General features: G+C 42.1%; 3 protein-coding genes across 5 annotated transcripts; 2 read left to right on the forward strand and 1 right to left on the reverse strand.

Annotated features, from left to right (window-relative positions):
- Positions 1-333: 333 nt before the first annotated feature.
- otud6b (OTU deubiquitinase 6B) lies at positions 334-4,706 on the reverse strand. Its single transcript, XM_030411070.1, has 8 exons — positions 4,428-4,706; positions 3,358-3,506; positions 3,054-3,152; positions 2,573-2,773; positions 2,285-2,402; positions 2,071-2,132; positions 1,413-1,519; positions 334-990 (listed from the first exon to the last, which is right to left on the reverse strand). The coding sequence occupies exons 1-8, from the start codon at positions 4,501-4,503 to the stop codon at positions 906-908; spliced, it is 897 nt and encodes a 298-aa protein (XP_030266930.1). The 5' UTR covers positions 4,504-4,706; the 3' UTR covers positions 334-905.
- A 1,109-nt stretch (positions 4,707-5,815) lies between these two features.
- Positions 5,816-14,221, forward strand: LOC115578545 (ras-related protein Rab-5A). Of its 3 annotated transcripts, XM_030411553.1 has the most exons (7): positions 5,816-6,016; positions 9,593-9,634; positions 9,767-9,985; positions 10,423-10,574; positions 10,808-10,930; positions 11,203-11,296; positions 11,528-14,221. In XM_030411553.1, the coding sequence occupies exons 3-7, from the start codon at positions 9,820-9,822 to the stop codon at positions 11,641-11,643; spliced, it is 651 nt and encodes a 216-aa protein (XP_030267413.1). In that variant the 5' UTR covers positions 5,816-6,016; positions 9,593-9,634; positions 9,767-9,819; the 3' UTR covers positions 11,644-14,221. The 3 variants fall into 3 exon arrangements, with proteins under 3 accessions (XP_030267413.1, XP_030267412.1, XP_030267411.1); XM_030411552.1 differs by lacking the exon at positions 9,593-9,634 and having other exon boundaries at positions 5,817-6,016; positions 9,764-9,985; XM_030411551.1 differs by lacking the exon at positions 9,593-9,634 and having other exon boundaries at positions 5,820-6,016.
- Positions 14,222-14,552: 331 nt separating this feature from the next.
- On the forward strand, positions 14,553-24,051 carry kat2b (K(lysine) acetyltransferase 2B). Its single transcript, XM_030411547.1, has 18 exons — positions 14,553-15,000; positions 16,811-16,937; positions 17,077-17,222; positions 17,323-17,409; positions 17,500-17,681; positions 17,769-17,960; positions 18,139-18,242; positions 18,364-18,489; positions 18,977-19,110; positions 19,634-19,842; positions 19,947-20,073; positions 20,442-20,552; positions 20,806-20,949; positions 21,047-21,161; positions 21,281-21,311; positions 21,424-21,487; positions 21,578-21,662; positions 22,583-24,051. Exons 1-18 carry the CDS (start codon positions 14,800-14,802, stop codon positions 22,774-22,776), a joined length of 2,379 nt encoding a protein of 792 aa, XP_030267407.1. The 5' UTR covers positions 14,553-14,799; the 3' UTR covers positions 22,777-24,051.
- The last annotated feature ends 446 nt before the right edge of the window (positions 24,052-24,497 follow it).

Genomic DNA, 24,497 nt, shown 5'->3' on the forward strand with positions numbered 1-24,497 from the left:
AAAGGCAGCTTTTGATTATATGTGTGTGTAGTTTATCACAAGCAGATAACATATACATGTTTGACCATACCTTAATTTACTTACTTACTGTACATTAACCTGAGGGAGACCATTTGTGGTTAAAAGGCTTTTGGGGAGAGACTGAGACAGTAGTGTGCAGATACTTCTTCAGCTTTTTGTGCAGATATCTGTTGCTTAACAACTACAAAGAAGCCTTAGGTTAAAGAAATATAACGTGCATATTTCACAGTCTCACATTGAAAACAGTAGCAATTTAAAAACAATGAATATCATTTTCCTCATCGTAAAAAATGAATAAAGCAGTGACATACGTCAGTGGTATCGTATATGTTTATGTAACACTGATATGAGTTACAAGTTCGACAATTCAGTTCATTCAAAGATCACTGAAAATCCAACAACCCCCACAGTGTTGACATTTGGTTGAGTGACATGCACGCTCAAAAGCTCTTACATCCTCTCCTGCTCAGGTGGATTTTGATTTTTAAATTTTTTTTTAAACACGTGTTACACCTTTTTCTTCTCAAAATGAGCTGAAGGGAGGGTGGGAGGTCTTTGGGACGGACTAAGAGAGTCCGGTGTAAAATCATTTACACGTTAACTTCCTTTCTATGCTATTTTCATTAGCACGATGACACTGCTCCCAGAGGTGAGGAATTCTGCTGGATTTCTCTCGCCCCACTGATTTCTTTTGACTTCAAAACATAAAAGCACTGTTAAGCATCAAATGCAACATTCTCTGTCAACCTCAGCTTATCAATGTCGTCAATGAGGGGAGGTCTCCCTCCAAATACATTTGTATTCAGGGCCCCTTGGTGTGAGTGGTTCGAACACTCTCTGCGTCACACACACGGGTTTATGTCACACCAAGACTGGGCCGTCTCTCAGCTGTCCTCTGCATTGACAGGGTCCTTCAGCTGCTCCACAGAATTGTAGTGCTCTCCCAGTCCATAGGCGTGACGCATGTAACTGCAAAAGAAGGAAATACGTTGAGAACTAAGAAGAACTTGACATACGTTATGCATTGATTTGATGGAAGTCTGTTTAACACTGATTACACACAAGTATATTGTGTAATAGTCATGGTGCTATGCTCCATGAGAGAAGATTATTGTTGAGCCTTTAGAAAAAGCTTTTTTTTTTTTATTTTACATAATTACAGTTTGTATTTAAGGTATCCAAAATAAAAACATGCAATTAAAGCCTTGGCTTGTTTGCCACAGCAGCTTTTAACTGTCATACATCCAACCCTAATGTCTGATCTAAATGCAATGTTTCAGATAGATTATATATATATACACACACATTTTTCTACTAATTTAGCTCTATATACTTGAACAATCATGCCAGTAAAATCCCCTACCAAACATAACAACATATACACAACATACACAAGAGTGATGGGGTCACTATCAAATTCCTCCCCGATTTTTATAGTCGAGGCGTCGGCCTGGATCACTTCTATAGGCAACTGGAGAACTTGGGTCAAAGCGCGCAGCTGTTGGGGAAAAGACACAAAGAAGAAAAAATATGTATTTTTTTCATATCTTAATTTGCATGGCTCAAGAAAACATGAACATTTATCCGACATATGACTTGAAAAAATGCTTATACTGCACTCGATTTATGTAACTAGGCAAAGTGCGGTAACTTTAATCTTAGTGTCTAATTGTTGTTCTATTATTAAATTAATTCAAAATTTATTTTTTTCCTTTGCATTTTTTAAAAAGCTGTAATAGATCATACTTAATAAATAATTAAGAAATGTTCAAGCAATCTTCAAGTATTATTTTGGGTTTAATCTATTAAGATGACTTGATATGTCATTTTAATTGTAAGATTTATGTCAACATGTTGTAGCATCTGCTCCCTCAAACTCCTATCTTTTAAGACAAATTTGTCAAAAGACTTCTTTTAAAATAGACATTTCAAAGTTGGATTTCAGTCATAACTTTCCACCAAAATTATAGTTACTGTGCTTTGGCTTTGTATGCAGACCATTTGTAGGACAAGAACAGATCACTGTATCCGTGAATTTAAACCACTCACCTCCAGTTGTCCGCCCCATGCTGCTGTGTGCTCCACATCACTGCAGTATTTCTCAAACTCATCTAGAAATCAGTACAAACACTTCTATTAATACGGTGCACACACATAAGTACTTTCTAAAAACAGAATATGTCATTTTAAATCTGTATGGCTGGCACACTCGTACCTGTGGTCAGATTGTTTCTGCCAACCAAAACAAAGATAGAAGTGTTACCTGTTGTGTACATGTCCCCAGTGTTGGGGTTGGTGAGGAAAGGCAAGAAGTCATCGGCGTGGTTTCTCATGTGCTCGGCAGTGCGAGACCGCAGTTCTTTCACACTCTTTGACCCCGGCTAGAACAAAACAGAACAGAATATGTACTCTCTGTGTAGGAACTCATAACAAATGATTCAACTTTTATGGTCATTTGTCATTTTATTGTCATTGTCACTTTTGCCCATCACATCCAGATAGGTATTCAAACCACGGCTACATCCGTTAACACTCCAAACACTGTGTGTACCTGTGATCGCTGTGCCAGTTGATCTTCAACAGCTCGGTACATGCAGTGGCCATCAGAGGAGATCTCCTTGATCTGAAGCTGCTGCTGGGAGAGTTTCTGAGCCAACATCAAACCCTCCTGGTGCCTCACACCCTGCAGGTTTTCCACCTCGGCCTCAGCTATCCGGCTCTCCCTCTCCTTCTCCTGGGCAGCCTTCTTGTCCTGGAGAGGATCATTGAATATAAGACACCTTGAATTAGTAGTTGGCAAAAAAAAAAAGATGGTCGATTAAATTATCGATTACAAATGAAATGTTAAGGAACGAACAATAATCATCCTGCTGTCTTAGACATTTACATATCGTTCATGATTTGTGTATGGGAGTTCTAGTAAATAAAGGTCATAGATTATTAACCTGGAGTGTGCTTCCATTTTACATTGTTGTGTGCAATAACAAATGGGATTTAAAATTGTTTCATTCGAAGTGGAACATGTATCTCACCCGTCTCTTCTGGGCCTTGGACACACGTGACTGTTTGACCTCTTTTTCATCTTCATCCTCCATCTTCACAGTGTCCACTCCATTTATCACCTCCTCCACCTTGTGAGAATGAGAGAGGAGAGTTTTGGTTGTTTTGAAAATTGTCATTAATGTAACAAACAGACTTATCGTAAGCATTTATAACACTTGTTGTGCAATATATCATAAAGGAATTGCATTGAAAAGAGTACATATTTTAAAAGCAGTCAAGCCTCATAATGTGAAATCGTAATTAATATTCATCATCTGACCACAGACTTTTTACCTTTGTGTCAGTTGTAGGCTTGAGTTGCCTGATTTCCTCCTCATGTTTCTGGCTGAGGTCAGCCTCCAGTTTGGCGATCTCTTCCGTCAACTGTTTCCGCTTTTTCTTGTCGTTTTTGGGGACTGCATTTTTCATGCTCTGGATTTTGGCTGGAAATGAAGCACAAGAGTTCATAATCTGACAAAACAATACACTATATACAGAGTAAAGGTCTTGGACTGTGCTGAATCTTGAATGGAAAAGTGAAAAACTAAAATCCATGTCAGGGTGACCAATATGACAGAGGAAACACCTTATTAAAGCACCTTAGTGTTAGGTTGTTGTGCATTTTTATTTCAGCAATAAAGCAATGTGTTATCGAAAACTGCTGTTTGGGAGTTGGGGCGGATGCGGCTCACGGGCACAGCCAACTAACTTCTTGGTGTCGGAAGGTTGCTGGTTTGATTCCCCTGGTCTACATGTCAAAGCGTCTTTGAGCAAGATACTGAACCCCAAACTGCTCCTGATGTGCTGGACGGCACCTTGCATGGCAGCCACCGCCATCAGTGTATGAATGTGTGTGTGAATTACTGTAAGCCACTTTGGACAAAAGCATCTGCTAAATGCGCTAAAATGTAAAACTGCACTGCTCATATGTTAATGTGTTAAAGTAACGCAGCTTCAAAACCTCAACCTCTGCTGTGACACCACAGCTTGTATATGTCATTTGACATTAATGTAGGGAGTGCTTCCATCATAATAAAAAGCTTGACAGTATTAACCCACAGTGTTTCAGTTCTCTGTCCTCTGTGATTCTGTGTCTCACCCCTAAAGCTACAATCCTTGCGAGCTGCTAGTCAAAAACACAAACTGTACAAATGGACTGACAAATACATTTGAAGATTCATGAAACAGTTATTATAGTTATGGGTGCTACATTGTCCCCCCTGTGGTATAATATTTCAGTCTGCTGGTGGCTGAATTGGGCTCAACTCCAGGAAATAAAACAAAGACGTGAGCTGCAAACAACCTCATAGAACATGTTGAATTTGAACCACAAACAACGCCAGAGAACAGCTGGTGTTAGCTACCTTGCATGTCTTTCTTTTCCTTGCGGTGCTTCTTTGCCAGCAGCTCCTCTGGTGTCCCCACTGTCTCCTCCTCCATGACTGGGTGCTGCTCACTGTCTTCAATGGAAGTCTTTACGAGCTGTACGAGACCATAAACTAAACGACGTGTCCTGCTGTGTTATAAAGTCTGGCACAACACTGACAAGAGGTTCAAATATATATTCCACAATGAATAAAATGTGCTGATATGGCCTTAACCGGAAGAGACGAGGGAGAAGGGCGGAGCTTTGTTCTTCTTCGCCGGCGGGACTCCGAGATTAACGATGCTGTACCGCTGGTACCGCCCCCTGCGGCCAGTTAGTATACTGCAGGTCTGACTTGTAGCAGCCAGCCAGTCAGGTTTGTGATAATATAATATAATATAATATAATATAATATAATACCTTTTAAAATACACGATTAACCATAAAAACACCAATAATAATTATAAATGACAACTATTTTGCTTCCCGCATGATCATTTCAGGTTAAAAAAAAAAAATCATATCGCATTTGGGACAACATATACACAGATACCAATATATCAGCTATAGGCAAATGCAGCAAACCAATATATCAGTTGAGTTTTAATCATTATAGCTTCTTTCTTGTTGAATTTGGTATATCTTCACTTCTACATGCCTATTTAAGATAATACAATGAAACAACCTCAAAAGGGAAAATCCTCACTGCTAACAACTCATGTCCACATTCCAGGTGTAGTCTTAGTGTGGATGTCTGATGGGGGACAAAATAGAATGGGCCAAAAGGTGGATGAGAATGAAAAAACATCTCTGTATTGGATACATTACACGCTCTTCTCTTCTTAATTTGCATATATACGAGATAAAGGTATGTTTATTGTACCTCGGCTGAATTATAAATATTAGATTTGGCTATTAACAGTGCATTATTATCTAAATATCAGAGCCGGACTGATAGGTCAATACTGGCCCATCACAGGTGTATTGTATAGGCATAGTTTTACATATAAATAATGCAGAAAAATATGTTTTGGATAATTTTCAATACTTAAATTCCAAGTGTCAATTTTGGCAATATCTAGTGTAGTGTTAAACTGTCAAATATTCTGCCTCTGTCAGTGTGTGATAATCACATTTGACCTCCTAGCTGGTATCATCATCTGTGCCAAATATTAAGCATCTGTCAGGCGAGGCAATATATTCAAAACATACATGCAAATATTAAACCAATGATCCTGTACAAACATAGCAAGCCCTTCATCTGCAGGCAAATACAATATGCAATAATAATATTACATAAATGATATCTAGCAGTAAAACTTCCTCTGTTTTATTGGGATGTGATGGGCTGACAGGCTGACTTCTGGAGGGCAGACGTGATGTGTGACGTGGCACGGGGGGCGGAAGAGCTTGTTTGTGTTTTGGTTCTAAGGGGAAGTTGCGAGAAGAAAGAAAGGAGGAGACGTGACGGGATTGTTGAAATTATTTTCTTGGTTCCCAAACACCGCCTCACCACAGTGTCCCGGGTTCTGTGTGTAAATACTACAGCGGTGGTATTCAAAGTTCAAAACATCGTCTGGCTCTCAGGTAGCGTACTTGACATGATTCGACAACTTGTGGTTTCCAGTTGGCTGACTGGCTAACGCTAACGTTTGCCCAGTTGTCATCGGGGACTAACGCTAGCTAACGCTGTCGCTAGCTGTCTCCAGCTAATGTCGGTGATGTTTGATAGCTAGGGGAATGCAGAAATGCAGGCCGTTGTCACGTCCTGTGTAGTCCAGCTGTCTCCCTTCTGTATTGATGCTGTGTCATTAGCAAGCCTCTGATATTGTAAGCTGTACAGTTGACTTTGTCATAGCTAATAGCTAACTGGGTGGAATCAGGTCAGTGGGTGGAATGCTATCAGCGCTAGCGAGCTAACATTAGTGTTTGTCAGTTGAGGGTTTGGCTACTCCCTATTAAAACATTAGCAAACTAGCAAAACATTTCAGTTTAACACTATCAACCAATACAACGACTCGTTATTTAACCCATGGCATTCCCTCTGGTTTTGTGCAGCTGAGCCTGTCGCTTTAATGTGCTTTTCTGGAAGTGGTTGAGAAGCTGGCGTTACTTGCCAGTGAGAAAGCTACGGTTGGCTAACAGCAAGTAAGCTAACTAGCTAGACAACAACAAAAAAAAAGAATTTGGAAAATGGCGTCGCCTTCTAAAATCAAAACAGATTCAGCTTCATGACACCAACTAACGTGAGTGAAGTGTGTAACGTTACAGTCAATTAACGACAGTCAAATCCAAATATTTGTGAGCATGGCAGTGCGCAGCGTTTGTTGACAGTCCCTGTCATCAGTCTGAGTGAACGCACTTACTGTTTTTCCGCAGGAGTTTCGCATATGTGTTGGTTTTCTCATTGCTTCTTGGCAGTTTTATCTTGGTAATTATAAAGGATACACGCCTGAACTAACTGCCTCGCTGGTCAGCTTCATGGGCTTTGTCTCCCTAAAGCCTTTCATTTAAGAAGACACGTGGATATGTTTTGTATTGTTAGAAAATAACTTGACAGGTGTTTAAAATTAATTGTTGTAGGCTTATTTTATTATTAACACATGGGCTATTTTTCTACATATCAGATATTTGCTTCAGCTGTCCTATTTCTGCACTTGAAAAAGGGTGCTACATTGTCCCCCCTGTGGTATAATATTTCAGTCTGCTGGTGGCTGAATTGGGCTCAACTCCAGGAAATAAAACAAAGACGTGAGCTGCAAACAACCTCATAGAACATGTTGAATTTGAACCACAAACAACGCCAGAGAACAGCTGGTGTTAGCTACGTTGCATGTCTTTCTTTTCCTTGCGGTGCTTCTTTGCCAGCAGCTCCTCTGGTGTCCCCACTTGAAAAACACGAACATTGTTGTCTTAATGTGTAATCAGGAGATTATATTTAACCTGTTCATACTCTGATGTATTAATGGCTGACATAACCTCTGCAGTCATGAAACAGGCAGTTGACAGACTGACACAATACCACTGGTGATTAGACCTGATAGTTTTATATATAGATATACCACATCCCCTCCGTAATATACATGATATAATAAGCAGCTGTATGATCTAATACAGTCTAATTCTGCAGCCTTATATCATTTGATGCAGTGCAACATAGGTTGAGGTCTCGCACGTATCCAAGCCAACCCCTTTATCAGCAAGGGTAGTTTTTTCACAGTCATTGTACTTTATTGGTTTAAAAAGTATGTCTGAGAATGATAAGGGATCTGTGTCATTGTCAGCACACATATTATCTGTCTCCAGGATGAGGGAGGTGTTAGTGGTTGCCTGTTGGAACTCATAATAGTCAATTTTGTGGTCAGAGATAGGATTGCACAAAATAGTGCTCAGGACAAATTCTCCCTTCGACATCAACACAGACAGCAGTTTTCTCCAGACAACAGCTATCTGTTGTATTCAAATAAGTCAGCAGTTCAAACCTAAATAAGTTACTAAGAAATGCATGAATGCATGGCATGTATCCATACGGAGGTTCTCGCAGTTGTAAACAGGCTGGAGAAATGTGGGTGGGTTAAAACTCTATGGTGGTTCTTGACAAGGCTTCCTTTGCTAACTGTTACTGTGTGTGGCTGTGGTGTGGTTGTTGCCCTTTTTCATTGTGTCATTTGGATAGACACTGTACCACAACTGTGAAAAAACAGTAAATGATTACATTATTATAGTTTCAAAGGGCTCTGCAGATTTGAAGTGCTTTCAACATGGAGTTAATTGCTGTATTTGAATGGCCTGAAAAAAGTTTGACACATTTATAAAAAAATGTGTTCATTTTTTTCTAGGGTTTCACAAGATGGTCAGAAAAATTACATTGCCATCACATTATCTGTCAAAATGATCCCAATGTAATTAGTTGGAATGATCATATTTGCATCACAATTTTAATTTCACATTCACATTGATGTGACATTTGTTCTTTGGGGTCTGGACCAAACGAAAAGGTTTTCTGACATCTAGGGAAAACGAGATTTGTTGGCCAGTACATCTCTCCATCACTTCAGTACTTTATTATAATGCTGTGTTGTCACACATTTTTACCTTTGTTAAAAGACTTGCCACCTCCTGCAATTTTGGACATTGCATTTAGCCATATTTTGACTTTGATTATATTTTGATTAATTGTGCAGCCCTAGTTTTTTATAACTTGAAGACAAAAAGGAAGTGCAGTTACTATATACATTTTAAGTACCATATATTTTGTTAGCTTTTTATTTTATGAAATGTATCATTTTAATGTAAACCTATTTATTGCCTTCAAATGTTAAATTGTTCACTCGTTTTTTTTTTTGCAGTGGCAAATGGTAACCAGAAGATATTCTGTGTTGCTGTGGAAGCTCTGTAGAAACCTGGTGTTTATTGAAATGTCCTCTGCAAAACGTGTTAAGTTCACGATGTAAAGAAGTGTGATAGTACTCAGCTAAAATTCCAATTTGACATGTGAAAATATGGGTGTGATGCGTCACTTTGAATGAACTGGCTCTGCTGTGAGTGGACTCACAAGCATTGTCACTCAAAAAACAGGCAGGACCTCACAATACCATCAAAATGTATTAATAACAGCATAGAGAGTGTTTCTCACTACATTGACTAATGGTTCTTATGCTACTCCACTACATACAGTGTTAGAAATAGAGTAGAGCCTCCATGTTAATTACTAGGTCTAGTTTGTGAGCTTCAGATGATTTCGATGTACTGTTGTTAATTTTTGTCTCCGTGAAATTAAATGTTTAAACTAATTTATTATTCTGCCATAGTTTAATCTCGGAAATTGCAGTAGGCCTTATGTTTGTCCTCAGAATTCTTGAAATACCCAGTGTCACATGTTGATTAAGACATCCAGTGAAAAGGTCACGGCTTAGACTTGTGTTTTGCTCAGTTAGGGTAACATAGCCTGCACCCCGTTGACTTCAACGGAAGTAGACGAGTCTCGCTTGATACCCTTTTCTATCGTAAAGTTTATTTCTATAGATTTTTTATGCCTCACCTTTTGGCATGCCTGTATCTTGAAAGCACTGCAAACTGCCCACACAAATTGATTTGCTGTCAGTAGGCTTTATCTTTTCCTCTTATTGCACTCAGTAATACTGTAAATCTCTCGCCACACAGTGTCTCTCATCATATCAATTCGAGGAAAAAGACAGTTTCACAGTTAAGTCTAGTTTTGGAGCTGTTGACTTCCTGTTTCACTCTAAGCGGATGTTTATACGTGGAATTGTTTCACACATGTCCATTACTTGTATATGTTCATTACTTGTTTTCTTCTCCTGTTTCTTGAAGCAGAAGTCCTGATAGTGAGGTTTGGCACACAGGACACCGGGGGATCTGACTAGGTCATGGCCAATCGGGGAGGTGCTACGAGACCCAACGGACCCAATGCGGGGAACAAGATCTGTCAGTTTAAGCTGGTGCTGTTGGGGGAGTCAGCCGTGGGCAAGTCCAGCTTAGTGCTCCGCTTTGTCAAGGGTCAGTTCCACGAATTCCAGGAGAGCACAATAGGAGGTGAGCTTCAAATCAAAAGACCAGGCTGTTTCTCATGTGCTGCCAGTTGGTTGCAGATCAAACGGGTGTGTTTGTGTCTGTGTTTGTTGGATTTTGCTTTTGCTGAAGTACTTGCCTAATTATGTGAGATTCAAGGCAGCCAAATAAGTGCTCTGATATTGTAATTTTTATAATTTGAAGTTAGCCATTTTGTTTTGTAGTGAAGATCATTGCCACATTGTAAAATGGAACTTAAACCTCACAAACATCTGTTTCTTTTCCACTTCAGCTGAAATGTTATACTCCAGTGTGGGCCATAGATTGTGTCACGTAATGGAAAAACTGATAATGCTTTGTTTGGATATATATTTATGACCTCTTTTGTTTACAAAGTATTGTGTTGGTGAGGATATTGATTGTCTAACACTCGTTAACCCCTCACTTTATCCTCTTTTCAGCGGCTTTTCTCACTCAGACAGTGTGTCTAGATGACACAACAGTGAAGTTTGAAATCTGGGACACTGCAGGTCAGGAGCGTTACCACAGTTTGGCACCCATGTATTACAGAGGAGCGCAGGCGGCCATCGTGGTTTACGACATCACAAACGAGGCACGTTCGCTCACCCTTGACTAAGTGGTTAATTTCATACATTTTCCCAAACATACCTTGGAGTTCCACAGATGCTGCGTGACATATTAATGTGGTAAAGATACAGTCAGATTAGCTCAGCACTGTATAAAGAGTTGTAGTTCAAATACAGATGGTGGCTTATATGAAATGTCTGACTTGTTGCTGATAACATGACGGTATTAACGGATTGCGCTATTTTCTTCTATTTGCAGGAGTCCTTCGCACGGGCAAAGAACTGGGTAAAGGAGCTGCAAAGACAAGCTAGCCCTAATATAGTCATCGCCCTGTCAGGCAACAAGGCTGACCTCGCCAGCAAGAGAGCTGTCGACTTCCAGGTCAGAGCAAACAAACTGCGTCTTGGAAATTAGTCCTGTTTTTTTGGATTTCTTGGGAATACTCACCTCCTACATCTAATAGATATTGCTGTGGTTCTATTTGATTTGATTAAACCCAGAAGCTACATTAAGAGTGATTATTCCATTAGTCTTTGCAGCCAAGACTTGCAATCTCAGTTCCAAGTCTGATTGTCTCGTCTTGCCCCTGAATGTGTGAGAATGGATATGTGAGCGCGTATTGAAATCTCACGGTCGTTTATGTGTGTTGACAGGATGCCCAGTCCTACGCAGACGACAACAGCTTACTTTTCATGGAGACGTCGGCCAAGACATCTATGAATGTGAATGAGATATTTATGGCTATTGGTGGGTACTTTCCTGACACTTTATTCAATGAGTTTGCCAGTGCATTTGTAAAGTTGTAAACTTGAGCCAAATTGATTCATCCTGTTGGTATTTGTTTAAGTAGTAGTTCATGTTTATTCTGCTGAACTGGAGGGTTGGCGTAGAGATTATGAAAGTGACTTAATTTTTAACTTTTGCTCCCTGCATGTGAGAAGTTTATTGTCGTTTAGCTTGATTTGTTCCCCCCCTCAGCAAAGAGATTGCCGAAGAGTGAGCCTCAGGCTGCAGGAGCCAGTAGCGGGCGGAACCGGGGAGTGGACCTGACAGAAGCTGCCCAGCCAGCCAAGGCTCCGTGCTGCAGTAACTAACGTGAAGAACACCCCCCCCCCCCCACCCATCCAACATGTATAGCAGTAACTAATGCGGCTGATGCCCCGAATGCCACTGCAGTTGCTAATACAATGTGTTGTAATCTTATCTCTCATTTGCAAAGCAAGAAAAGAAGCTCCCCCCCCCAATGCCATTACACTGATTTCTGCTTCTTTTCCTTCATCACGATTCTGCTGCTACCTGGTTATACCCTCTGTCCATTTTTTTCCTACTTTCTGCCTCTCACCTTGTCACATCTATCAGTTATTATTGATAGATAAAGGATATTAGAGACGTTAGTGCACCCCGCCTTCCATCATCTTCCTTCTAATGTGAAGATATGAGTTTCATTAAGAGGAAGTGGTCACTTCCTTTTTTTCTGGGATAGCTTAAGACTTTACTACTGCATTTCTAATACCAGTCTTGTTTTTGTTCTTTTTTTAAAATAATTTTGTTAATTGTTTGTTCTACTTTTTGTCAAAATTATGGGTGCACATACTTGTATACTTACATGGCCTAAAATAGAAAAAAAAAGAAGTTTTACCTTTTCGTCTGCATTCGCACAGAAAAAAAATGTTTATGAGAGGGGTGTATTCTTGTGAGTCTGAGAAAGGCGGGGTTGAAGAACAAGAGAGGAAGCTCCACACTGCTCTCTTGTAATGGGACCCTTTTAACTTGGAGTTTAAAAACATTCATGAACTGTCCTCTCATATTCTGTGTCTTTCTCTCTCTCTTGGATTCCCTCTGCCTGCCCATGTTGGCCATGTCCTTTCCCCCACAAAACCTCAAAGTAGCACGAGTGTACATACTCTTCTACCACCCCCAAAGCTCCATTCTGGGGCCATGCCTGCTTCTTACTGTCCCTAGTGGCATTGTGCAATGTTTCACAGTATTTACTCTGTGACCTGAGTGTCTGCAAGGACCTATGCAGCACAGCAAAAAAAAAAAAAAAAAAACTCTGTTCCACCCAGCTCTCTCAACAACAAGGCACAGGGGCCTCTGAGATGCACATAAGTGTCACCGCCTCCCCGTCTCCTAATGCAGTGTCCTTTCATAAATCTTGAGTAGACCATCCCTTTGTGGTCACACTGGGATCTCTTGGTTTCTGTCTTTGGATGATTTAGTTGATGCAGATGTCCTTTTTTGTTGTGTTAATGTTGCTGGACCTGGTTTAAAAAAAAAAAAAAAGCAAAGGTGATGGTATTGAGATGGGAGTTGCAATATGAAAGGCTGCTTCATTACTCACCTTTCAGTCATAATTATTTGTTATCTCCTCTTGATTAGGAAGTGCTTTAGACACAGCCGTGTGTCAGTGTGTACAAACTGGGCCTATGCTGGCTGGCTGATGACAGATTTCACCCATAGACTCTGATCACATGTGCCCATTTATATGTGCTTGTGTGCTGTTTGGACACACGTTTGCACACGAACACGCACGTCACATTGACCTCTTCCATCGGAAAGAACTGAAACATTATTGTACATAAGCACACACGCACACACACACACACACACACACACACACACACACACAGTCTGTTACACCTCTTCCTCACCTTACTTGAGCACACCCTTTTTTCCCTGTCCCCCCACTGTACATTGTTACACACACACACACACACACACACACACACACACACACACACACACACATAAATATATACATAACAGTACATCTGGTCAATAACTCTTTTTACAAGTCTGTCTTACTCATGCCTTGCACTAATGATGCTCATGAATATATCCTGTCATAACAACAGCCAGTGTGATATAAATATACATATATAAATAAATATAAATATATAAATAATATACTGTAAATAGGGTGTTGCAGTGTAGTCTACCTTTTTTTTTTGATTTACCAGTGACAGGACTAATGCTTGCTAGGAAGTTGTCTAGATAATCAAAAAAAAAGAACTGTACAGTTAGCAGAAAAACAGCTACAATCTGGGTTTGGAGTTTTGTTGCTGTTCCTTTTTTTCACACAAATGGTTAAATTATAATCAGTGGTGGTCTTTATAAATGTATGTAGTGTTATTAACAAAAAAAAAAATGAAATTGCATTTATTTAGTCGTCTGTCTTGTATCTTTTTCTCAGAAGGAAAAAATAATAATATCCAAACATTTTGGTTTTCTATTTTTTAACATGATCTCTTTCGTGCATTTCACTAATTCTGTTTTTTTTTTTTCTTTAGTGGTGTCAGGCTACGATGCCATACTAATTCCTGTGAGTAGATCTGAACTTGCAGAGCCACCGTTTGTAAAAAGCTCCAGAATTTATCAAGCCAGACACGACCCGAAAACAGTTTGATTAACCAACTGTCTGCCCCACCTTCATAACATCTCAGTAACCTTGTGAAGACTTTGTAGGAACAGTGTAACAACTATCAGCAGGCAAGATGGTGATTTCATGAATAAATGAATTAACACATAAGGATGTAAATTGTATGTTTTTCTGTTTTGGTTTTTTTTTCTCCTTTTTTTTTTTGCCGTGAACACTTAATTGCAGCCGAAAACATTTAAATGCAAGCATTTTACAGTACTGTTATGTAATGACCAAATAAAAACTGAAATAAATTTGATCATTTATTATTGTACTCAGGCTGTGTGTGTGTGTATGTGTGTGTGCACGTGTGGACAGTTTGAGTTTGATCAGCTTATGGTCTTTTCCTTCTCTGACTTTTAACCTGACAATGTCTCTATAATGTCAGAATTTGATTAGATGCCATGTTTTCCTTTCTTTGAGAGAATTTGAGAAATTCTATGAACACATTGTATTTCTATTTTTTAATGTAACACTGGGATATTAAGTTTTTAATAGTCTTATTAGGATCAATTTCACTTATTGCTTTAAGCGCCATGATATCAGCCAGATCCACCAGACACTGCTGAGACATGGACCCGCCACATTTATTCTATTCCATTTGACCTTGAAATTTCGCTACAAATGGTTGCATTTTGTGACCTCTCCTCTCTGAATTGTGCTGGAATTGGACTATTCCATTTGAGTCCCCTAGCGGAGGAAAATGGGCCTACAGTGAGAAATTGAAAATAAGGATGAGCGCCATGTCTGATCCTCCGCTTGTGGAATAGAGCTGACGGCAGAGCGAATATTTCCCGGGCCGGGGGTCCCGTCCGGGGGTTCGGTGTGAATCATGGCCGACAGCGCTGGGATTCAGCAAGGTTCGCCGGCCATCGGGGCGGCGGGCTTGGTTCCGGCCGCTCCTGGAGCCGGGGGGACGGAGGGCTCCGGCGCCGCTGGAGGATCCGCACGTATCGCCGTGAAGAAGGCGCAACTCCGCTCCTCACCGCGGCCAAAGAAACTGGAAAAACTCGGAGTGTATTCGTCCTGCAAAGTACGCTCCATCTGCAGATAGCAGACTTTCTAAACACGGCGGTTCCGAGGGTCGATCCTGTATAGGTGGTGTTTCCTGCGCTCGGTTGCAATAGTTTACAAAATGCAAGCGCAGCAAAGGAAGCCATTGCCCTTCATTTTTTTTTCATTTGCATGCACGAACCACTTATTTTGGAAAAGCGATATCAGTAATCCAGCACATCTGAGCGGTATTACCACTGCAGGGGTTTGAGCATTTGTCCTCCAGCTGCAGGCCGTTTGTTCAACATTACTATGTTTCTGTCTAGGTGGGGGGTTGGTGAACGTAAACATTGGCTTGGCGCTTGTGGATGGGAGTAGCTGCTCTGTGCACAAGGGCTGCATCCCAGTGTGTGTGTGTATGAGTGTATATGTGTGTTTGCGCGCCGTCCAACCCTTTCTACAGGACATGTCCCAGCGTCCCCGCACCGTCTGTCAACGCACCGCGTTTCTTAGACAAGGCTTTATTGGGTTTATGCAGTGTATCATCCGCAGAGAGGGACGGGGTCTTTGTTTTGACAGGGTGACAGCTGCTGGGGGGGGCGGAGTTTGTTGTTGTTTCACGGCGCATGCTCAGTGCGCCGGCTCCAGCTGACGGTGACAGGGCCCTTATCCTTCACCCCCACCTCCTGACCCGGTCCGGAGTCAGTCAAAACAAATCTCCATGACCCTGCGCGCCGTGGTCACGTCTTAAAAATGTGCGTGTTCACATGCAGCTGTGGCCTGTTCACTGGTGCCAGCCGTACACAGCTTACTTCAGTGGCACTGATGGAGTCAGAAAGAAAGGGGCATTAACTCCATCAGTCAGTCATGAAGGATTAAAAAAAACAACAACTTCAGAAGTAACTTTGCTCTTAGAAAATAATTAATTTATGCTTTTTTTTCCCTTTTAAGTGAAATGAAACTTTTACTGTGAATGTGGAGCTGCAGCAATTGACTGATTAGCTGTCATTTACCAAACTGATCACCAACTATTTTGAAAGCCGATCGATTTTGATCAATTTAAGTAATTTTTTTAAAGACAAAAAAAAATCACCGATACCAGCTTCTTGAATGTGAATGTGTGTGGTTGTGGAAAAAACACGATTTTAGACGACATTTTCTTCCACTTTGGGAAACACTTTTTAGCATTTTTGTGACATTTTATAGACCAAACAACTAAGCGATTAAAGGAGCAATATGTAGGAATTGTATGCCTATGTGAATTCTTACTCTAAACCATTAAGGGGGGTCAGAGCATCACCACAGTAACCGCTAACTGCTGCTAACTGTAGCTGCCATTTGGTATTTAGCTCAGTTAGCCATGTAGCTCGCCGTCCAGACTGGGAGCTTGGAGCAGCGGAGGAGTTTCGATTTTTACATCGACAACTTCGCACTCCGGCGGGCCAGGGCTAGCTGGTTAGTATGCTATCTTAGCATAGTACCATTATGACGTATCGAGACATCTAATGAAGTTAGAATGCTAACTTGCGAGTCCTGGTCTATAGCTCCTGTGCTAGCAGTGTAAACAGCAACACTCAAGCTTCCAACTTGGAAGGCTAGCTGCACAGTTAACTGAGCTAACTAGCTAACATTAGCTACAGTCAGCACTCTAGTGATTTGCCGCCCCTTTTTTCGTGTGTGTGTTAAATTTCAACAGGATGAGAGTTCTATATGTTGTACAGTTACATTGCAACACTATATAAACCAATATTGCATGGATTAAACAAGTGGATAGTTTGACATGAAGTGGATTTACCCTCCTCTCATTCCTGCTTGTACTCATTTAAACTGTGTTTTTTTTCCCCCTCTAGGCTGAAGGAGCCTGCAAGTGCAATGGCTGGAAAAGTCAGAACCCCCCTCCTACACCTCCACGGACTGACCAGCAGTCCAACACCGTCAACCTGCAGGAGCCCTGCCGCAGCTGCTCCCACACCCTTGGTACGTCAGCGAGTGTAGGAGAGAAGCTAGAGTTGAGGATAATGCTTAATGGTGCAAGTACGCCACATATATGATGACCAACTGACTAACTTTTGTAACAACGGCAGATCTAGGTTCATTCTTCTTCTTTTTTCCTCAGGTGATCATGTGACCCATCTAGAAAACGTTTCCGAGGAGGAGATGAACAGACTTCTTGGTATTGTCCTGGATGTGGAGTATCTCTACACGTGTGTACATAAAGAGGAGGACGCCGACACGAAACAGGTCTACTTCTCCCTCTTCAAAGTAAGCCTCTGCTTTTTGCAATCACAGCATTAAAACGCTGGATTTTACAGCCCGAACTGTGTACAAGTGAACACACCCTCTCCCTCTGCCTGTTCTCCAGCTGTTGAGGAAATCCATCCTGCAGATGGGCAAGCCGATGCTAGAAGCACAGGAGAGTCCTCCGTTTGAAAAGCCCAGCATCGAGCAGGTAATCACTTGTGCATCGGCTGCCGAACAAAAGCAGCACTAATGAGTGTTGTGGTGCGTCCCATTCATTTATTTTGTCTCTCCCAAACAGGGGGTGAACAACTTTGTCCAGTACAAATTCAGCCACCTGCCGTCGAAGGAGCGTCAAACCATAATGGAGCTGGCCAAGATGTTCCTCAACCAGATCAACTACTGGCAGCTGGAGACGCCCTCCCAGAGGCGCCAGAGGGTTCCCAACGATGATGCAGCTGGATACAAGGCCAACTACACCAGGTAGCAGCGCTGCCAGGTGTCCTATTTGCATGCGCCACACCTGTTCACGGGCACAGTGTTTAACCTGAGTTATTGTCCTCGCCATAGATGGCTCTGCTACTGCAATGTGCCTCAGTTCTGCGACAGTCTGCCCCGGTACGAGACCACCCAGATATTCGGCCGGACGTTGCTGCGCTCGGTGTTCACTGTGATGAGGAAGCAGCTGCTGGAGCAGGCCAGGCAGGAGAAGGACAAGCTGCCGCCTGAGAAGCGCACACTCATCCTCACGCACTTTCCCAAGTGAGCAAAAAACAAACGCACAGGAAACCCTGAGATTGCACACAGATATGCTCCGACTAGCATGTAATCAGCCACACAGCAGAGAGGCTCGCTCCCACAGAAGCTGCATATGGATGCTTGACACACTTTTTTTGGAATATAGTAAAGGTGTGGTTGTGGTTTGTTTTCTTTGACTCAGGTTCTTGTCTATGCTGGAGGAGGAGGTGTACAGCCATAGTTCCCCGATCTGGAGCCAAGACTTCTTGGCAGGAGCGTCAGGAGGGCAGATTCCTATCCACACAGGTAACACACACCCCCTCAGACACACCCTCCCACGCCTGAGCCATATTTAGACTGTGTGAGAAACGCCACTTCAGAATATGATATGCATAAACACCTTTTTTTTGCTTTTTTTGCTTTGTAGTTATCAGTGCGCCCCCTGTGGCCAGGCCGCTGTACTACAGCACCAGCCCCGTGTCGGTCGACCCATCCACCTGCGGGAGTGTCAGCCCCGCCCGGAAAACAGCTTCTGTCCTGGAGCCAAACCCAGGTATTAAAATAAAGCCTGCAATTACTCCGAAAGTTGCAGTCATCCCACGCTATTGCACAACATCGCACACGCAGCACACAGTGAGCGTCAGGGTAAAGATATCATTGTGTTTTGCATTTAAGTGTAAAAGTGGCACTTGCACCTGACCCTCAGCAGCCAACTAAGATTCCTCCGTCTGACTTCTTCATGTCAGTCTATTAGGTCAAACAGATCTTTTTTTTTTTCTCCCAACCTGAATGTCCAAAAAGTGCGACTGACCCATTTCCTCAAATACCTACTTGAAATCTGGCCTAGAAACAGAAGTGAAATACTGTCAGAGCTGCTCCCAACACACTGAAAGTAAGTCAGTTCTGCCAACAACTGGAGACGAGACCCGCAGTAAGCTGACCTGGTGCGGTGGATTTAGATACAGTGCTCAAGACGTAAAAAACAAAAAAAGAGCCATGTAACGACGTGGATCACCTTCCTCTGTGTCCGTGCACCCTAGTCGGAGAAAAGCGCAAACCGTCGGAGCCTCTCCCCCATGAGGAAAACAAGAGACCCAGGGTGGTGGGTGACATCCCCATGGACCTCATCAATGAAGTCATGTCAACCATCGCGGACCCTGCTGCAATTCCAGAGGTGAGCAGTCATCCTTTCGTTACGATTTCACAGTAACAGGAAATGAAGTAACCCCTTGAACAAAGTAGACAACAGAGACGATATAAGCTTTGTCACACTGTCCGATAGAGGACACATCGCATCACGTTAGTGTACGTTTTCGTCAAATCACTTTCTCAGACTTTGGAAATATGATGCAAAATATGTAAAATGGCCTCACTGAAATTTGACCCCAAACTGTACAACCCGTGCCAAGTCTCATGCTTTTGTGAAAAAACATTCACCTCACATTTGGTACATATAACCTGGACAAGCGTCACTTAAATCCACTGCTTCGGTCGATGTAATAGATATAAGGCAGAACAAAGGATATATGTTTGACGATGTTTTAATGTTTCACTCCTGGCAGTGCTTCATACTGTTAATGATCTAATTGTACTCTGTAATAGTGATCCAGACCCCTGTAAAGATATTTCTTCTGATAGGGACACTGACTGAGGAACAAATGTGATCCTAATTATCTTTCTCCCTTCTTCCCCTGCAGACCAGCCTGCTGTCGGCTCACTCTGCACGCGACGAGGCCGCCCGTCTCGAGGAGCGCAGGGGGGTGATTGAATTCCACGTCATCGGTAACTCCTTGAACCAGAAGCCTAACAAGAGGATCCTGATGTGGCTCGTCGGCCTCCAGAACGTGTTCTCTCACCAACTGCCCCGCATGCCCAAGGAGTACATCACGCGGCTGGTCTTTGATCCGTGAGTGTAAAACCGTAACCGCAGTTTATCGATAAATCCTAAATTGTCATCGGATTCAGGGATTTAAACAAGGTTTATCCTGACCGCGTCCCTCTGTTCGACAGGAAGCACAAGACGCTGTCGCTGATCAAAGACGGCCGTGTGATTGGAGGGATCTGCTTTCGGATGTTTCCCTCGCAGGGCTTTACGGAGATTGTGTTTTGCGCTGTCACTTCCAACGAACAGGTCAAGGTGAGAGAGCTTTGTTTCCAGGCTCGGACTGGGCTGCAATTAATGATTAGTTTCACTATCGATTGGTCTGAAGATTAGTATGTTACATCCACCATTTATCAATCAATCTTTATTTGTCAAGCGCCAATTCACGACAAAAGTTATCTTGTGACTCAAAAAGTCAAATATTATGAAAGATTTCTCATCGCTGCCCAAAGTGACATCTTCAGATTGCTTCTGTGGTCCAGCTAGCAGTTCAAAAACCAAAGACACTTCATCACCGTCATAAATGACAAAGAAAAGATTCAAATCATTACATTTAGGAAGCTGGAAGCTACAATCCTTCACATTATCTGATTCATTTTGACTTTTGCCTTGTGTCGTCGCAGGGTTATGGGACCCATTTAATGAACCACCTGAAGGAATATCACATAAAGCATGAAATCCTCAACTTCCTCACTTACGCTGATGAGTACGCCATTGGCTACTTCAAGAAACAGGTAACGTGTCGCGTCCCTCGGAGTGCGTGGCACAGTCTTGTCACATGACGCACCATTCTTTCTTTCCTGAACATCTCAAGAACTTTCCAAAGACAAGTGGGAAGAATTTACCCTTTGAATTAGGACGACTTCACTTGTTTGCAGTGCAAATCCGCTTGTTGTCAAAGTCTAATCGTAAAAAATGAATGTTCGAGTGGTTGCGTGGCCTTGTGTGAGCGGCCGCAAGAAAACTAGAAATCTCCTCCCTCTCCAGGGTTTTTCAAAGGACATCAAGGTTCCCAAGGCCAAATACGTGGGCTACATCAAGGACTACGAGGGAGCCACACTAATGGGCTGCGAGCTCAACCCCAGCATTCCCTACACCGAGTTCTCTGTCATTATCAAGAAACAGAAAGAGGTGTGTGTTTTTCCCTCACATTTTGATATACAAGTTTATAAATGTTTACTTCTCTGTTTTCCGCATCTTTCATTCCTCTCTCACCTGTCGCCCTCAGATCATCAAGAAGCTGATCGAGAGGAAGCAGGCTCAGATCAGAAAGGTCTACCCAGGGCTTTCCTGTTTTAAGGAAGGAGTTCGGCAGATTCCCATTGAGAGCATTCCTGGCATACGTACGTTACTTATTGGCAACTGGCGTGACAATGCGCCATATATCTTTCTCACACGATATCTCACATTCATCTTAAAGTGTGAGAGATGACACTGATTCATGGTTTCTTCGTATAAACAGGTGAAACTGGCTGGAAGCCTGTGGGCAAAGGGTACGTGTTACTCTACTCTTAGAGATTCTAACTTAGCAGGGGGCCCTTTTCATCCGTTGGTTTGTCTCGCCCCTCATCACTGTCAACTTGTTTGTGTTCCCCTGTGCTTTAGGAAGGAACTGAAGGATCCGGATCAACTGTACAGCACTCTGAAGACCATCCTCCAACATGTGAAGGTGAGGGGGCGGAGTCACATAAACATGCAAGAGCGCCTGTGACGCATAAACGTGCTTTGTTCTCACCAGACGGGTCTTTATGTGTCTCAGAGTCACCAGAACGCCTGGCCGTTCATGGAGCCAGTGAAGAAAACCGAGGCACCTGGGTACTACCAAGTGATTCGCTTCCCCATGGGTACGTATGCAGAACGCCAGGAGGGGAGGATATGAAGCAGAACACATCGTCCAATAAGAAAACCTGATTATTTACAACAATAAGTGATTCAAAACCACTCGGAAAGGAACAGGATCTAACGAGCGAGATGCCGTAGATGAGGTTTCGAGGACACATTACAGATGCATGCTTATAAGGATGGAGTTCCATAACGTCTACAAAATATTTAACTTACTCGCTGGCTTGGGTTGACTGAAAATCTACTCAGTACTGCAAAAATGAACTTATCTAAATATAAGAAGTAAAGCAGTGATTTAAGAAGACACGGATTAAAAACACGCAAAGTAACAGCAATATTAGCAAGAAGGCTTTGCTTGACAAGATGTTTAAAAAAAAAGTTGAAATAAGTGAGAAAAGAAAAGGAAAAGCTGGTTCCTGGATCCAACCCACTTAAGTTCATGTAAAATCAGATACTTAACACTCGAGCACAATTCATAAATGTGACTTTCACTTTTACCAAAGTAATATTTGGGCACGATATCTTCACTTTTTACTCAAATATTACTCATAGGTACTTTTTTTTTTACAACGCTACGCATGTCCCTGTCTTCTTCTGTTGTTGACGCGGTGATTGCACTATCCTAAACTCGAACAGCAACGCTTTGTGCTTCATAAGAGAGAGCGCTACACTTCTGTGCAACATGTGTGTGACACGCTCCAAATGTTTCAGCCCATTCGTAAAATGTTTGCTCTCGTGTTTTCGGAGTATCTTTTGGAACGAGTACTTTTTAGCACATTCTGGCGGTTCTCATTCATAAGCGCTGTCCAGTGGAGGTCAGGATATGAATGGCGTGGGTCCTGTGGGCATAAAGAAAAAAGAGATCAAAAGCTTGCGCGCTGTATGAATGATAGAACTTGCTTCTTTCTCTCCCCCCTCGCAGACCTCAAGACGATGAGCGAGCGCCTGAAGAGCAGGTACTACACGACGCGCAAGCTGTTCATGGCTGACATGCAGCGCATCTTCACCAACTGCCGCGAATACAACCCTCCGGAGAGCGAGTACTACAAGTGCGCCAACCTACTGGAGAAGTTCTTCTATACCAAGATCAAAGAGGCGGGCCTCATCGAGAAGTAGCCGAGAGGAAGAGGTTTTTTTTTCTTCCCCTCACCCTAGCGAAGGATGTCCTCACACTAGGCGATGGTGAAGTTGTTACGCTAAAGACAGCTACACTGAGAAATAGGACTACTGATTCTGGAGCGGATAGGTTTCAGAAAAAAAAAAACATATCTTAATGTAAGAGGTGAGAATCAGCGCTTGTTCAATGCTGGATGCACACTGGCCCAGATCCTGAATCAGTAGCTCCGACTGATATTTACACTGAAAGACGGGCCACGAGGGGACGGTCCAAGCTGAAGGCCTGCAAAGACTTTTGCTGATGTTGCGCGGAGGAAACACTGCGTCGCCATATTTCATCACATATCCCAGAGTCCCACGGAAGAACAGGGCAGCGTTAAACACATATTAAACAGGGCAAGGACGCCTCCGTTGTTATTCCTGCGCTCGCCGCCGAAAGGCAACGCAGGACGACAGCTGATTGGAGATTCACCACACACACCTTATTACTTTGTCTCTCTCCATCTCCCCTCTTCTCCAGCCGCCTGCCTCATCCTCTCAGCAGACTCAGGTGGAGCTGTCATCTTACAGTGCGTTAAGTCATTAGACAAGTGTTAGGAGCGCGACCGAGAGTTCAGCTCTGCTCCCGCGAGCGTGCGCGGCATCAGCGAGGTCGACGCTCGTCCGTGATGAGTTCTGATCCTGCCAAAAGAGGAATACGTAGTTTAAATTTGTACAGATTTGAATTATTTTAAAGCACTTATACCCACTGTATATTTTAAATATGTATATAACATATATTTTCATTTTCAGAACTAAAAAAAAAAAAATAATCCTCTTTTCCCAATAAGCCACGTAGGGCAGTTTGACTATCAAAATGCACTTTTATTTTTCCAAGTATTAGTTAACATGAATAAGAGCGTCTTCTTTTGTTTGACATATAAATTACCGCTGTTGACTAAGGACTAATTCAATTATCTAGAGTTTATTCTTATTTATGTGCTGTAATTTAAATGAATTATGCTAAAGACAAGGTCTTAATTTATTATTTTTTCTTATTTTTGTCCTGCAGATGGAGATTGATAACTTTATACTTTGGAGATAAATGAAAAAGATTGTGCAATACTATGTAGTTTTGCTGTTTTGTAAAAAGGTGTTTGTACTTTTCAAACTTTAGGAAACAAATTACATTTTGTAAAATGTCTGGAAAAATGATTTCATGCTCTTTGTACAATTGGTTTTAACGACATAGTATTAGCCTATTTTATAGACTGAATAAAAGAGAAGTGAGGCTAATGCAGTGTCTGTAGTGTTTCATCACAGGGACATTTAAAGGGCCTCTGTGTCCCAATTCGTAGCAATTTTGATGTTTTAATCACTTTTTTATAGTAACGTAATGTGAAAAATGAGACCTTTACAGTCCTGTGGATGATTTGTTTGACTTGTTTAAAGCCGCTGGACTGTGGATTTCTTTGTGAAGGACTCAGGTCGGAACTTCTGTGACAGTTCAAACGATGGGACGTTCTCCTGTGTCCCTCTCCACAGAGCCCTGATAAGTTGTTTTTTTTTTACATCGTTTTCCGGTACAAACATGACAGGGCACTGGGGCTACAACTAACAATTATCTTCATAGTTGATTCAGTTGGTTGATTAATCAATTAATAGTTTGGTCTATAAAATGTCAGAAAATACCAAATACCAAGACAAGGTCCTCAAATATCTTGTTTAGTCAGCAACCAAAG

Source organism: Sparus aurata, chromosome 3 (assembly GCF_900880675.1).
Source record: "Sparus aurata chromosome 3, fSpaAur1.1, whole genome shotgun sequence".
Taxonomy (NCBI): Eukaryota; Metazoa; Chordata; class Actinopteri; order Spariformes; family Sparidae; genus Sparus; species Sparus aurata.

What these genes read in the sequence shown, in the direction of transcription:
- otud6b (XM_030411070.1), bottom strand. Translation starts at nt 4,503, where the DNA reads ATGGAGGAGGAGACAGTGGGGACACCAGAGGAGCTGCTGGCAAAGAAG. An exon ending in AACTGGCACAGCGATCACAG is followed by an intron (nt 2,403 to 2,572) that starts GTACACACAGTG and finishes GTTTTGTTCTAG; the next exon opens with CCGGGGTCAAAGAGTGTGAA. An exon ending in CATGGGGCGGACAACTGGAG is followed by an intron (nt 1,520 to 2,070) that starts GTGAGTGGTTTA and finishes TTTCCCCAACAG; the next exon opens with CTGCGCGCTTTGACCCAAGT.
- LOC115578545 (XM_030411553.1), top strand. Translation starts at nt 9,820, where the DNA reads ATGGCCAATCGGGGAGGTGCTACGAGACCCAACGGACCCAATGCGGGG. An exon ending in CCAGGAGAGCACAATAGGAG is followed by an intron (nt 9,986 to 10,422) that starts GTGAGCTTCAAA and finishes TCCTCTTTTCAG; the next exon opens with CGGCTTTTCTCACTCAGACA. An exon ending in TGAGATATTTATGGCTATTG is followed by an intron (nt 11,297 to 11,527) that starts GTGGGTACTTTC and finishes TCCCCCCCTCAG; the next exon opens with CAAAGAGATTGCCGAAGAGT.
- kat2b (XM_030411547.1), top strand. Translation starts at nt 14,800, where the DNA reads ATGGCCGACAGCGCTGGGATTCAGCAAGGTTCGCCGGCCATCGGGGCG. An exon ending in GCAGATTCCTATCCACACAG is followed by an intron (nt 18,243 to 18,363) that starts GTAACACACACC and finishes TTTGCTTTGTAG; the next exon opens with TTATCAGTGCGCCCCCTGTG. An exon ending in TGAGAGCATTCCTGGCATAC is followed by an intron (nt 21,162 to 21,280) that starts GTACGTTACTTA and finishes TCGTATAAACAG; the next exon opens with GTGAAACTGGCTGGAAGCCT.